General features: G+C 41.5%; 1 protein-coding gene across 3 annotated transcripts in view; it reads right to left on the reverse strand.

Moving 5' to 3' along the window:
• Window positions 1-11,055: 11,055 nt before the first annotated feature.
• The window catches only part of ror1 (receptor tyrosine kinase-like orphan receptor 1), a 358,261-nt gene continuing 353,384 nt past the window's right edge, over window positions 11,056-15,932 (reverse strand). For 2 of the 3 annotated variants that reach the window (XM_078561311.1, XM_078561313.1), the window contains one exon: window positions 11,056-14,223. In XM_078561311.1, the coding sequence (XP_078417437.1) occupies window positions 12,796-14,223 (1,428 nt within the window). In that variant the 3' untranslated portion in view covers window positions 11,056-12,795. The remainder of the gene's footprint in view (window positions 14,224-15,932) is intronic. The other variant, XM_078561312.1, reaches the window with a different exon arrangement.

The following is a 15,932-nucleotide window of genomic DNA, read 5'->3' on the forward strand; positions in this document are numbered from 1 at the left end:
AATGAGTGAGGATAGATGAGTTGCAAATAAATGAGTTTTCCTAAGTTTCTGAAACAGATCATCTAACAAACGTCACCTTGTAATCCAGGGACAGAGAACCCTCTCATTTGTATCCACCTGCAGCCCTTTAAGCAGCTCCTGTTGACTGACATACAAAGTTCCATTGTAAGAGTCTTGTGCAGGAATCAGTTGTTTCTTCAGCCTTCATTCTTTCCACACTGAAGGCAATGATTGCAAAAATGGCCTGATCATTACGAGCTACTAGACCAAACCATGTAAATGTGAAGAACAAAAATATTTTATGAGGTTGAAAGATGTGTTGAAGCTGGCACACATAACAATACAAAAGTATTGTGTTTGCAGAAGGTCAAGACAAGGGAACAATTTGAAGAGTTGCATGACCATTAGAAGGACACACAGAAAGAAATGTCACATAAAAGCTGAATGAATTCCAACGTGAAGTTATTATCATTTAACAAAGCATAGCAATTATAAACAAACTGCAATTTAAATCAAGCCAATTTATATTTTAGAGGATTTTTAAACTCTTTTGCATTGTTGCAATAATCATTTAAAAACATTTTTGTACCTCAGTGATATTGCTGCTGAAGGATATCCAATGACAACAGTGAAAAGCATTTTGATCTCAAACTCAAATTGGTCTTTTGAATGCTACACGAGAAAAACTAAGAACATTTTAAAATAGGAACATTGAACACCTATCAATAACTTGGCAGATAAATACACTATCCAGTGTGAAACTCCATTGTACAAAGCAGGAAGGTCCCGGGTTGATCCACGGTCTGTGCTGAATTAGTTAATATCAGCAGAAGCGGTAATGGGTCTTTACAATTGGTCTTCTTGTCCATGGGTTAGGGATGGACGCATCACTCAGGGTTCCTGCTCATGATCACAATCCAGTAACCCATGTTGGAAAGCATTCCTTTTTCTTCATTCATGGGATGTGAGTGCCGCTGGCAAGGCCAGCATTTGTTGCCATTGAGGAGGAGGTGGTACTGCTTTCTTGAACCGCTGCAGTCCATGTAGTGTAGGTACATCCACAGTGCTGTTAGGGAGGTACATCCAGGTTTTTGAGCTATTGACAGTGAAGGATTTTTTCCAAGAAAGAATGCTGTATAACTTGGAGGGGAACTTGTAGATGGTGGTGTTCCCATGTGGCTGCTGCCTTTGTTCTTTGAAGTGGTGGAAGTTGTGGGTTTGGAAGGTGCTGTTGAATTAGTCTAGGCAAGTTGCTGAAGTGCATCTTGAAAATGGAGCACACTCTGCTGCTACAGTGCGTCGGTGGTGGAGGGAGTGAATGTTGAATGTGGTGGATGGGGTGCCAATCAAGCGGGCTGCTTTGTCCAGGATGGAGTCAAGCCTCTTGAGTGTTGTTGGAGCTGCACCAATCCAGGCAAGTGGGGAGTATTCCATCACTCTCCTGACTTGTGCTGTGTAGATAGTGGAGAGGCTTTGGGGAGTCAGGAGGTGAGTTACTCTATGCAGGATCCCGAGCCTCTGACCTGCTCTTGTAGCCACAGTGTTTATGTGGCTAGTCCAGTTCAGTTTCTGGTTAATGGATAACCCCCAGGATGTTGATAGTGGGGGATTCAGCAATGGTAATGCCATTGAACATCAGGGAGTGATGGTTAGATTCTCACTTGTTGGAGATGGTCATTGCCTGGCACTTGAGTGGCAGGAATGTTACTTGCCACTGATCAGCGCAAACTTGAATGTTGTCCAGGGGTGGAGTCTTGTGCCAGCCCCTGTGGCAAATTTGAGGGCAGTGGGGCATTTAATTGAGGGAGATGGTGGGGACTCCACCACTTTCCTGTCTCAACCCCAATCAAAGCTTTAACCAGGAAGGTGGGAGACTTGCTAATGGGCTTCCGGGATCAGGAAGGGGGGGCCTCTGACAGCACCCCACCTGCCTTTGCTCCAGTTTTCACCCCACCCCACCCACCCCACTCCCTCCCCCGCAACCCCCAGCCCGTGACACCCCGCTCCTGCCATCACTCACCTCTGGCCTGGGATCCAGTGATGATCCTGGGTCTTGGGTGGGTATCGTACTGGCAGCAGCCACTGCCACCTGGGTGGTGCTGCCATTCAATAAAGTTGACGTCGTCTGATTTGCTGACAGCTCCCAGTGGGCGAAAGACAAACTTTCCCAAGGATGGAAGGAAGAGGACAACTTTTCTAACCTAGCAGTTCTGGATGCAAGTGGCAAAGGAAGTTAGCTGCACAAATGTGGTCCCTCGAACCTGGAGACAGTGCACCAAGAGGATCCAGAACCTCAGGAGGATGGGAAAGGTGAGTGGAACAATACTTTCAGGTGCTAAACCCCACACTCTGACTTGCCCAGCATCCTCCTGCATGATACTCCAGCTCCTCAGAACAACAAACCAAATTCACTCATTCCTCTCTCTGCAGGCAACTCACACTCCCATCTGAGCAGCTCACACCCACATTCACCTTCATCCTATTACCCTCTTGCACTGCTGTCGCACATTGCCCTCCACAACTGTAGTCCTTCCCTCCCCTCCACATAAGCCACTACAAATACTTGCACCTCTGTTTTCTCTTCTTGTAGGAGGAGGGCACACAACTTGGTGAGAGGCAGAGACCTGGGGTGGAGAAGGGCTGGGTCAGACAGGGGGTGGCCCTACAGTGACAGGCACCTTGTCGGCCACTAGTAATGTGTACATACATGCTCCACTGTGAGGGAGATCTTGTTCCAGGAGGCTGCAGATGTCAGCAGTGACCTGCCACGACAGCCTGAGCCTCCTGAGGCACTGGTGCTCAGACATGGTGAGAGAGCTGATCCTCTGTTAGGGGTCTTTCTGCTTTCCAGCTGGGTGTTGGCATCCATCTCCTTTGCCAATGGAGCTACTCCTTGTGTTGGAGTTGCTTTTGCCCCTCTCAGGGGTGGAAGGCTACTTCCATGCCATGGTGAAGCAGGGAAGTGCAGTTGATTGTGCGTGTAGTGCTCGCAGGTGAAGTGCCTACCAAGAAGTTAGCAATCACCTGTCAAATAGTGAAATGACCTCTAAGAGAGATGTGTTTTGTATAGCAATCTGTCAATGGCCATGGTTGGAGCTCTTCAGTGTAAGTGATCAAAGCCTTCCCAGCTTGTCATTTTCACTGAAGAAGCTCTTCTTGCTCTGCATTTGCTTCAGTGACCTTGGTGAGCTGCTGACAGATCGCAGGCTAGGAAATCAGAAATGTGGGATTAAAATAATTCTAATTGGTTTTTTCATTACCTTAAGAACTAATTGTAGATGTCGGTGTGTAAGTTGAACTTTGAAGCCTTGAAAAATTCTTCCAAAAATGGGGCTCAACTTATATGCAGAATATAAAAGTGAAACTCTGCTGTGAGCGTGGGTGGTTGCTACTTTGAAATGTAATCTGCTTCTGATGCAAAGATTGGGCTTGTCTTAAACTCCCAAGCACCTTTGCAACACAACACCTATCACCTGCTTGATCCCTTACACACTGCTATAAGGTACCAGTAGTGAAACATGCATTTGTGTGGAGAATAACTGAAGCTGACTACTAATGTGGGTAAAGCATGTTGTGCCTCGTAAATGCAAAACATGATTTTTGGGGCCAGAAAAATGTGGTCGGATTATATGCCGGGTCGATTTATATGCTGTGATTAATGGTATCTTACAGATCCAAGGGAGTTCCCAGCTTGCCTTCAGTCGTGCCCTGGAAAAACATGGAAGAGGCGGAATGGTGTTGGAATGTTGACCCATAATCAATTTTGGCATTTAACTCCCTCCACATGCACAAATCCACCTCTTGTTGCCTGGGAAAACTCCCCCACATGGTTTCACTAAGCTTCTCTCATCCTTCCTCACCTACTCATTAATCACTGGTTCATCAGCTACGTGGGGAAAAAAACCTGGCGTGAGCCTCTCTAACCCCAGCAAACTGCAAAGTGATGACATATATTTTGTGTGCAGTGACAGCAAGAGCTAAACGGAACAGGAAGCAGCAAATAAGACTAGATTGCATCTTATCTAATGAAGCCATCAGTACTTTGAAAACAAAACAAATTTTAATAGCATTTGTAGTTTGCTAAGTGCTGCAAATTTGTGGCTTTCTTTTCCTCCAACCTGCCCCCCTCCCAACCCATTTTTTCACCTCATAAAAATGCTGACTCTATTTCTATGTGAAACAGGCTCCACTTGCAAAAGGGGCCATTCTTCATCATTGAGTAACGGGGAGTTGGAAAGCTTTTAACTGTGGGTTATGGAAGGAGCCAGAGATGGGGGACTTCACAGCCAAGCTAGATCCTGCTCTCGCCTGACATAATCCAATGCATGTCAATGGATAGTGATCAGGAGTGGGGAACCCTGACAAGTTTTTGTCATCTCCAGCTCAGACAGACTGTAGTTAAATATGGCATCCTTAATACTGTACAAACCAGGAAATGAACCAGAGATCTTCTGGTCCACATGGCCCAGTGATCCACTGAATCAACTAAAGGGCATTATCAAATGATAATGAGAGAATGTGAGTTCAGTTTGTGTTGAAATTAACTTCAAGTCAGAGGAAATCCTTAGCTGTTTTTCAGAAACACAATCAAAAGCAATTTATAGTTGACCCTGACCCCAAACTCTCATTAAAGCTATTTCCATATATAATATCGCACAATCTACTTTGGAAAATGCAAAATCTGATGTAATTCTGCTATATATAAGTTAAATAAATCACTCAAATTAGGGTAGTTATTTGAGGACTACTAGAGCTCCTCTGAAATGTTATTACTGAGATTGTTTGATCTTTTGGATGAGAGATTCAATATTATTCAAGAGTTTCAAGTTAGAAGGTTGTGTGTTCGAGTCCAGGAGAAAGTTTAGGCTGACACTCCAGTGCAGTACTGAGGGAGTGCCGCACTGTCGGAGGTGCTGTCTTTTGGATGTGATTTTAAACTGCGGCCCTGTATGCCCTCTGAAGTGGACATAAAAGATCGTATGGTGCTTTTTCAAGGAAGAGCAGGAGAATTATTCCTGGTATCCTGACCAAAATTTATTGCTCAATCAAAATCGCAAGAACAGATTATTGGTCATTATTACATAGTTGTTGATGGCTTGTTGTGTGCAAATTGGCTGCTGTGTTTCCTGCTTTACAACAATGATTACACTTTAAAAGTATTTCATTGGTTGCTAAGTGATTTGGGACACTTGAGGTCATGAAAAGCGCTATATAAATGCAAGTTTTTCTTTTTCATTTGTAGTACTGCCAGGATCTCCAGGTGGGAGATGCTGATTTGATTGTTATCCTGCCTTGTGATCCTCATAACAAGCCTGAACTATTTTCTCTAATCTTTCTGCAAGAAAGATGTTATCACTCCTATTGATGTACTAGGTAAATTGGGGTCAGTGGAGAACAAAATAGCAGTAATTGGTGCCTACATAGCATTTTCTGATGACAGCAAATGAGCAATTTCACAATTAAGGGTGCCCTCAACACTGCTTTGCCAATTAATTTTTTTAACATACCTGTATAAATCAGTGGTGCCTTGTCCTTAGTGATGCAACACTTCAGCTAAGTAGGATAACAGCAACCGAGAGATTGTTTTTTGTTTCCTTTCCTGAAGGTGGTTGACTCATCACTGGAATACAGATCCACAAGGCCTGGCTGCCGTCTGGTACTTTGTTCAACCATTGTTTTATTCATGTGTGATTCTCTACTGAAAGTGCTGGCAGACTATTTCATTGCAGAGGGTAACATAACTGTGTCCAATCCTGTCCTCACTTGACATTTCCATCAGATACTGGGGAATAATCAATTCAGGCCAATTCCCCACCTCAACTAACCCAGGTGTTAAATGACTGAACACCACCAGTCGTGAACTAAAATATTTAAACAAGGATCTTACTACACTATATATTGTTGTTTTTTTACCTTTTCTGCAGCTTTCCCTCCTGAATTTTGTTTTAAATTTTTGAGACTGGATGCACAGCTTTCTTTAATTCAAATGTCTTTTCAGATTTAACCAAAACGTAGTAAATGCAGATTGGGATTTAATCTCAATGTATTATGCTTTATCAAAACAAAGTTTCATAAGAAAATTATGTGTTTTTTTTTATTTGCGTTTACCTCCCTTTTACATTTCCTGACAATACTGTGCATTGTTTTCACATTTTAAGAACCTTGTGGTTTGATTTGAACAAAAAAAAGGTTAAATTAACTTTATTTCAAAAACACGTCTAAATAACTAACATCTGCTCCTGTATTGAATGGGACAAAACTTAAAGTGTCTTCAACTGGGGAGGGTCAGTTTTCACCTTCAGCACCTGTGTGGTGATCTGGTGGAGCAGATCCCCACTTGTTGTAGAACACGTCTGAGTTTGTCCTCTTGGAAATAAATAGAATGGAAATCAGGCAGGTTCTATAATGAGCAGGCAGTCCACTCTGTCAGATCATCATGCAGCCAGTGAAGATGAAATTTGATCCACGCCTCTGCCCTTTCTCCTCGCGTCGCCCTTTCATTCTTTCAGCCTCCCATTCCCTTGTTGTCTGCATTTTTCCATTTATTTATTATTCTAATAGAAAACCAATGAATAGATTCCAATAGATATAGTTAATTAAATTCCAATACAAATGCATTGCAACAACCAAAACTGTCACTCTTCATGTGAAGAGGAAAATCATGGAGGCAGCCAGAAGGTCCAGATACTAATGACCTGGAGCATACCAATAGGCTTTTCAGCTCCCTAGTGTTCAGTCACAAAGGCAGCAGGAGGCACACCTGTGTCTGAACTATGAAAATGGGGCTTAGGTAGGAGAAATGCAGGCAGCTGCATTTTTTTCATTTATCTCTGACACATTTTCTCAGTCTTTCTCCTTATCGCTATAATTCTTTCAAGTATATATCATTCTCTTTATAGGCTGCTGACACATGACACTTTACTGACTGGTATCTTTTGCATTTTTTAATGCTCAGTAGGCAATGTGGTGACAGATAATTTATATTTTATTACCTTCATTTTGGATTGTAACAAGATAGTGGCAGAAGGAAACTTCAACAAGTCTAGAGAATGGTCACATTTGTTCCCCATCTGCTTTGTTTTACTGGTAGCTGTGTTCTCTCACTTTTTGATTAATAGTCTTCAGAATCTTTGATTGGCAGTTTTTGTTCCTACTTGCTATTTAGTGTTTGGTATGTTCCTGACCTCCATAGTTGTCATTTGTATCTTCTTGACATTTGAATCAATCAGATGCAAATGTGATATCTGCTTTACATATTAAGCGTGATGCCTGAGCTGTAATGGACACAAGCAAATGCAGGTCGCAAGGCCTTAGTTAGGGTAGATTTTCCTTCCTGGCTCCCCAAAAGTGCAGTGTTTCCAAGATACTCATCACCTTTGGAATCAAGGGTTATGGGGAAAAGGCAAGAAAGTGGAGTTGAGGATTATCAGATCAGCCATGATCTCATTGAATGGCAGAGCAGACTCGATGGGCCGATTGGCCTACTTCTGCTCCTACACCTTATGGTCTTATGGTCTAAGTATCTGTCTGCATTTCTCCTACCTAAGGCTATCATAACTCAAGATTAGGACTTCCAACTTGCTGGCTTTGTAACTGAACACCGGGGAAATGCAAAAGTCTGTTGGTATGCTATTGTTCACCAACAACTGGGTCTTCTGCCTGCCTCCATGATGCTTCCTCTTCACTGTGGAAGATTTTGGTTATTGTAGTATATTTGTATTGGAACTCAAATAACTATTTCTATTAGAATTTGTTGCCTAGTTTGTATTATATTTAAAGTATTATATTTAAACTGCAATTATGTTTACTTTTTGTAAGTTAACAAAGTTCCCCTATGGACACATCAGAGTGCTCTGATCATACATGTGAGGGATGTAGGAAGGTTAGGCATGTGCAAAGACTTTACAAAGGAACTGTTTACATAGTTCAAAATTATGTGGAAGCAGTAACAATGAGGAGGTGGTTTGGAGGAATAGGCTAGAGAGGAAATAGAGGTAATGAGAATCAGAAAATACTTCTAAAGAAAAGAAAATAAAGAACAAAACTGGGTCCAAAATCATTCTGAAGAAAGAATGCATGGACATTTTAAGCAGGGCTGGATTAATTCAGAGAAAGCTCATGAGAAGGAGACTGTAGTTCAAGAATCAGTTCTCAAAACCTCAGCTTTCAATAGAAGATAAGGCATTAGCAGTTGTGTGGTGACATTTCACATCATAGCTCAGAAGGAAAAACCAGTAAAAACTGGGAAATCAGAGTACTGGTCCAAACTGTTTTTTCCATCTGGGAGGGGTTACTGTTGAGCTGAACAGGGGCAAACCAATGAGGCAAACCACCTTTGCCAGATCCACTTCATGTATAAAAAGGAAAATGATTGGTCAGGAGTACATGTTGTGAATATTACGGGTGGGGAGGGGTAACGGATGGCTGCTCCAAGCTGTGGGCCGGCTAAACAAGGGTCAAATGGGACTTCCACCCCTCAGGATTGGCTGGCAGCTCCATCAGTCCCAACAGCACAAAGAACATGTTAGTGGGTGCTGCTAGGACTGCAAGAGCAGGAGGAAGAAGTTCCAATGGATCTCTGGAAAGAGGAAAGTCAGGGTCTTGGGCAGCTCAGGGTGTAGGCCAGGAGTGGAGTTGGGGGGTGGGGGATGTGGGTTTAAGGCTGCGGGCGGGTAGGAAGAAAGGGGTGGCTTCTAACTTGGGAGGGGCTTTCCCACATGATCAGCAAAGAGCAGCCCCCGAAAATAGATCATCCCACTTCCTTCCCGCCCTTTGAGGAGATTATTTTAAAAATTGGGTTGCTCACTCCCACCCGACACCAAGGGAAGAATTTTCAGGTCGGCGAGCGGGGGCAGGACCCACTTGCGAACGTGTAAATGACACGTGATAATGTCGGGCAGGCATCCCAATGTCACCGCATGTCATTTAGATTCTCAGTTTGGCGGGCGCGCAGCCAACTTGGCTGTGTGCCCGCCGAACTGTCAAAGGCCTATTAAGGCCAGTAAGAAAGTAATTAAAGTAGTTAAGAATGTTGTCCATCCAACCTTAAGCCCCCTGTTGAAAACATGCCCAGTGGGGTAAGTAAAATGCAGCCCAAAGATTTCTGTACATTAACTTTAATAGACCAAAAATCAAGTAGGGCATGCTCCCAAGTTCCCAAGAAACATACCTGGTAGACAAATTGCATAAATTTTAATAAATAGAAAATGATGCAGGTGTTTGCCTGAATTCCTGCTATGTGGAATAGCTAATAGAGCTCCAAGCACTAGGAGCACAAGCTATTAGCTCATCTCTTTTTGATACATCTCGCCTACATATGACATCCATCAATTCTTTTTTATCATGTGAGTAATTTAGATTGTCTGTGTCATTGGTCATCTCTAGTAACACTTTCTATTCACCCTGTGTGATTTGGGCTCTAACTCCGAACAATCCAAGCTTTAACTTGTGTTCCCTGTATTTCAACAACTCACCATAGTGGATTAACCTTCTGAATCTTCTTCATAATCTTGAAAACTTCAATTTTCACCTCATTTCAAAATCTTTTTCAAAGAAGCCAATGCCAAATACTTTACCTTTTTGTATAAATTAGAATCCTGTTTCCCATATTCGTCTTGCTTGCTTACTTCTAAGCAATAATGGTATTCCTATGATGTGTGATTAGAACTGTGCTTCATATGAAGTTTCACATTGTATGATTCAAATACCTTTGCCCGTAATGTAGAATACAACAATCTGTTTGACACATTTCCCTTGCTAAGACAAACTTGTACCTTATTTGTACTTGTTGCTGCAGCCGAGTACTGGGCCAATGTTTTAATGGATTGGTGTTGATAAACGTTATTCATAGCGATACATTCATAGCCCATTGTCTCCTGGCCCTTCGTTTTACATTCTCGTTCTTATGTTCAAATCCCCTAATGCCTCACCTCTCCCTATCTTGGTAACCTTCTCCGGCCCTTCTACCCTCCAAGAGCTTTGTGTTCCTTGAACTTTGGCCCCTTCTGCATCCATCAGTTCCTTTGACAGCATTAGTGACCATGCCTTCAGTCATCTAGCTTCTAAGCTCTAAAATTCCATCCCTATATCACTTAGCTTCTACTTCTTGAAACACATCTCTTTAATCAAGCTTTAATCATTCCTCCTAAAATATCCTTCTTCAGCTCAGTATTATTTTTTTTCTGATTATGCAGCTGCTGCCTCCCCAGGACATTTTTTTTACATTGAGCATTTTATTAAAGTTTGTTGCTGTATTTCAGCACCTATTGTATCTATCCTGGTTAACTCAGCTTTCTTATGGATTCAGTTACTCTTCCAATGAAGGAGTGTGGGAGAGTGATTATGTTTGGCTGCAAGCAATACTTTTTTACCCTTCAAATTTTCTCTCTTCTGCCCTGAAGGCAGACAGGGGTATAAATTTGCAATGGGTAAAGGGTCATGGGTGTCAGTAACCATCTCTGGCAATTCTTCATATGTGAGTCTCAGACAGCAGGTATCAGCAAGCTATTATAACCAAGAACTGCCAAAAGTATGGATTTTTCAAACATGACCAGGGAATGGAGATGATGGCTAACTTTTCTCCTAGCCCAAGAAACCTAAAGCCAACTGTAGCAAATCATAATCATAAAATGTTACAGCACAGGAACAAGTAATTTGGCTCATCTGAGCCAATGGTCTTCTCCACATAAGCCACTTGGTTCAATGCTACTCTCCTGCTCATTCTCCATACCCTTTAATACTTCTAATCTGCACATAGCTAATTCACTTTTTAAGAAATCTATGGACCCTACTTCAGCAAGATTTGTGGTAGAGAATTCCTCATTCTAACCAGCCTGTTGGTGAAGATTTTTCTCTAATTTCTTGTATAGATTTGGAGCTGAACCTGTGGTTTTCTAGGTAAGTATGATTCAGCAGAACAAAAGAATTCATTCATTCCCTTCGCCTTCAAAGAAGTCCCCGTTTTAAGCATTGTATTAATCAGTTTACGAGTTACAATGAAAAAAAATCCTACTAATCATATCACTAATGTTAATGCAGCAGTAAATACACCAAAGATGCAATGCAGGGATGTATTTGAAGTTCTTCATACAAAACAGTTAAAAAACATTTGTGCAAAAACATTTGTGGAGAAATAAGTCCTGTTACAATATAACCACACTGAGTACTAGCCATTCCATTGATGCTTGCCTTCTGGTTACAAACATATCAATAAGGCTGTGTCCTAATAAAATATACATACAACAAATATTCAAAAATAAAACAAGAATAAAGCACACCTCGTCACAAATTATTTGTAGGAAGTGGTTTTGAAAATGAAAACATCTGCCAGAAGGACAAATGGAACTGAGAGTTGGAATTGCTAGTCTAGTCATGTTTCCATTCTAAAAAAAATTATACATCCTCAGCGACTGCACGAAAGGCAGCTCACTTACTCAAGCAAAAGAAAAGTGTCCAGTTCTTCGTAATGGAACAAGTCGATGTTCATCTGGGTCATCCTCTTAGCCAGATGTTTAGATACATGAGATTAAGGACAAATTTCCCTCAACTTGTTTTATGTAAAGCTGCAATATTCTCCTTTCAGCATCAAATTCAGTAATGTATCACAGAAGGAAAGCCTTCATGATCCCCCACCTCCTCAGTTCATTCACCAAGTAGAACTGCCCAACACAAAAATATCTCCCCGACAAGAAAAGTTGATTGTCATCTCAAAGCTTGCATTTTGGACCAATTTATATTAAATAGTTGCATAGCAACAAATATAAGTGAAATTTAAACTTGCTATTTATATAAATTTAAAATTCTAATTTAAAATGTGTCTTAAACCAGATATATGTTACAGTTATAGTCCTTACCATGTCACCATTTGTATTCTACCAGAACCTGTGCATTTCATAAAAGTCCAATTCAGTTTTGCACAACTGCAAATTTCAGAGATCTGCTTTCAAAAGGAGTCATTTTCATAAGCATTGACTTCAAAGAAAGTCTGCAAAATTTTATTTGTTTTTTCACTTTGGTAGAAATTGAGGCTTTCCTATGAAATATCACACTTGTTGCGGAGTATGTAACTTTTTTTTAATATCAAACCACATCTATTAAACACTTTTATGGTTATGTGTCGATTCTTCTTATGGAATAACAATTATCTGAAAAAAATCATTAATTTTAAAAAAATTGGTGTAGTTCTCTCAATGGTCTAATGGGAAAAGGCACTGCCCAGTATGGTTCTGAGACTTACAGACCTGAAGTTCCTTCCCTATTCTCATCCAGGCCAGCAGCTAGGACACTACAACTGGTCTCAGCACTCTCGGCTTGGCAAGAGGGGAAACAAATATTAATCATGGTACTTCCTGCTGATCACTATTCAGTGACGGTTGTTGAATGACAAGTGTGTGTGTATGTGTGTATATATCACTTGACATAGGTCACAGCAATGATCTCCTCCGTTGTCAAACGACCCTTTGACACAGAATACAGAGCGCAGGCGTACCCATGAAGAGTGGCCACTGGAAGGCTGCCGGTGTCTGTGACACACAACGCAGAAAAAATTAGCACCTTTAGGATAATAAGGCAGAAAATAAGAGGAAAAAATACTTGCTGCAATGGTGCAGAAAAACACCCATTCACAGTTTGGTCAGCACCAGGATGGTAGGTGGCTGACAGACTACATCAAAGCTTCACTTATGTGTTGTCGTGTATATAAATCTTCTTTTCATTCCCTATTTTCTTTCTAAAATTAGGTTATACTCAATTATAAAAACTGTGAAACCAAGTTCTAAGAATATATATATATATATATTACAATTCTGCTCTAATAACAGATTCATTTGCCAACTGGCCATCACTGTCCCCCAGTAGTGTTGTCTGTATTGGGTCAATTTGCATTGTTTTATGGGACATATGTGCAAAGATTGGCACGCTAGTTCCACTAGGATGACTTGACATGGATAGATGATGAGATAGCAATGGAGTATTTGCATCATGATTTGATCCTGAGGAAGGCAAGCTTGTCACATGACCAGTGCTTGTTGATCCACTCCCGCTGCTAGGCGACCGGCTCTTTGGTGGTGGACCATGTGGAATCATTCTTGGTGGCCCTTGTTGATAATGGGTAGCTGGGTATGCAGCATAACCTGCAGGTACAGGATAACTGTTAACTTGGATGAATCTCTGATGCTGGGCTATTGATGGACCAATTAAGCCTCCAATTTGGGCCTGGGGTAGGCCCTGTGCTTGATATATGTGTATAGGATACCTTGGGTTACTGAGATTACTAACCGGGCTTGCACTGAGAGATGTCGTCTGGGTTGTGGCATTCCCTCCAGATGGCGTTGTAGAACTGGTGTGACTGGATAGCCCTTCCCAGGACCTCAGCCTAGCATGGATATCCTTAAATCGTGGTCTCCTGGCTGGAATCTCATGCCAGGTCTCTGTCATTAAATCATACATTCTGGGAGGACAATCTTCTGGGCATGGGAGTAACTGCCTCTTCCGTATCATTTCTATTACCTCCTGATTAGAAAATCCGTAGTATGGTTGCAATCCAAAACTAAAAATCTCCCATAAAACCACACCAAAAGACCAAATATCTGAGTCACTGGAAAACTTGCCAAACAGTATCGCTTCAGGAGGCATCCAGCGAATTGGGAGGAGGGACTTATTTTGCACCCTGTAGTAATCAGCTGCATATATCTCTCTTGAAAGGCCAAGATCAGATATCTTCACTCTCAGTTGTTCGCCAATAATGATGTTACGTGCCGCAAGGTCTTTGTGAACAAAAAAATGGCTAGATAGATATTCCATTCCTGCTGCTATCTGTATGGAGATGTGCAAAAAATCTGCATGGTCCAGGCTAGATTTGACAGTTCCATCTTCATCACTGCTGCATCCGACGTCGGAATGGGGTGATCTCATGATGAGAAATTCATGAAGGTCACCATGGTTCATGTACTCAAAGAGCATGCACACTGGTTGTTCCTGTGTCACCACCCCAAGGAGGCAGACAACATTGGGATGATGCAGCTCTGACATCAGGGAGGCCTCCTGCTGGAACTCTGCCCAAAGCTGGGGGTTACTGAAGTCCTTCAGGGTCTTTATAGCAACGAGTTGGGCATGATCCATTCCTGGTAGGTAAAGATGACCTTTGTAGATTTTTCCAAAGGCACATTCTCCTAATTCTTCCATAAAACGTACAGCAGAAAGAGGCAGCTCCTTAGCTTTGCACTGCTGGATGAAAGAAAAACAAAACCTTTAAGTTAAGGGGTCAATAAAGTAAAGTAAAATTCAAAGCAAAATATATGAATCATTTCATTGATATAATGATATTACAGACGTAAGAATTTTATTTCATGTATTCTGGTAAATTATTTAATGAGCAGTTTGTTTCAAAGCATGCATACAGCTACAAGAAATGAGAAATTTCACCTTAAATAATAGTATGAAAGTTGGCAACAAATATCTCCCCACCACACTGTAATTGTCTCCCTTCCTTTCCCATTCATGTTGGGGTATGGCTGTACTAGTTCCCATGATATCTTACCAAGTAGCCATTTGTAAATCCAAACAGTTTGTGTCGCCAGGATATTGTATCACAGCAGAGCCTAACACTGCCCTCCGCTGATGCCCATGGTTATACCTGCAGGCAGGATCACTGAATAGCATTCAGGAGTGGGAAACTCGGTTCAATTTTCCTTTCCTTGGACCAGAGGCACTAAGAAAACCCCAAATAAGGAGCAGCTGGCTTATCAAAGGCCAAGGGTCTCCTAGGGCCTTGCTGGTCTGTATGACAAAATTTAACACCAGGTAATATTTTAATCTACAGAGCTAACAATTAGGCTGCAATGACCATGTTAAACTTTAAACGTGAGATCCGAGAACAGCTGGTAAGTGTTTGAAAAAAAGCACACCAACATTCCATCCTTGACACCTCAGCTTTAAAGAATTACTATGTTAGCTAAATTCTGATTTATATTGAAAACATTGGAAGTTACATTTTGTCATTGTTTGGACCCTCTCCTGTCAGAAATGCATCTCAGGAAAAAGACACTAACTACACACAATTTTTCATTCATTTAAATAAACAGGAGGAAAACTGTGAGCTACGTGTACACAATTTCCTGATCTGCACCCTTGGCAGGTTGAGACACTGTGCTGGGAGTGCGCAGTTGGAAATTTTACCCTTATGAAGTTGACGTCTTACTCAGGAATGCCATGCCATCAGGAAAAAGAGAAAAGCAAGCACAGGCGTTAACCTCTCTTGTGACTTTGTGCTGGTTTTTCCAAAATAGCCTGCATAAAACTAACTTGTAATAGATGATTTTTTAAAAAATGAAAAACACATTCTGTGCTTCTTACAGCACCTCATAACTCAGGATCTTGTTTTAGAATACACTGCAGACTCTACCACTTAATAAACACCATTAAAATCCTTCCAAAGCTGCAACAGATTTGAAAAACGAACCCATGCATTGCATGGCGATGGCAGGAAATAAAGTTTCATTATAAATGCACAGATGGTCTGTATTAAGAGCAAATCCTCAAGGGCAAGGTTGTTTTAAGCTGACATACACTATATTATATACCGAGTAATAAAAGAAAATTGACCTCTGCATGACTCCTGGTGGATTTTATTTTTGTCTCTTCGCACCAATACTGGATGACTATCAAAAGAGAAAAGAGGAGCCATAACTTTGGAGATTCAGGGCAGCTTACAACACGGCAGGAGGCTGTAAATCTGCTTGTTTTTGTTTGACAGACTGGTCTTGTACCCAGCCGATCAAACTGTACAGCAAATGTAAGATACACGCTCGGTTCCCAGCCAAGATAAACTGAACTCAGTGGAAGAAAAACAACTGACTCCAGACAGGCCAGATTTCCGCATTTTCTTTCCCTCTTTCTTGAAAAACCACTTATGTTAAGTACCAGGCAAGTCTGGG

The sequence above is a fragment of the Cetorhinus maximus genome, chromosome 17 (assembly GCF_964194155.1).
Source record: "Cetorhinus maximus chromosome 17, sCetMax3.hap1.1, whole genome shotgun sequence".
Classification (NCBI taxonomy): Eukaryota; Metazoa; Chordata; class Chondrichthyes; order Lamniformes; family Cetorhinidae; genus Cetorhinus; species Cetorhinus maximus.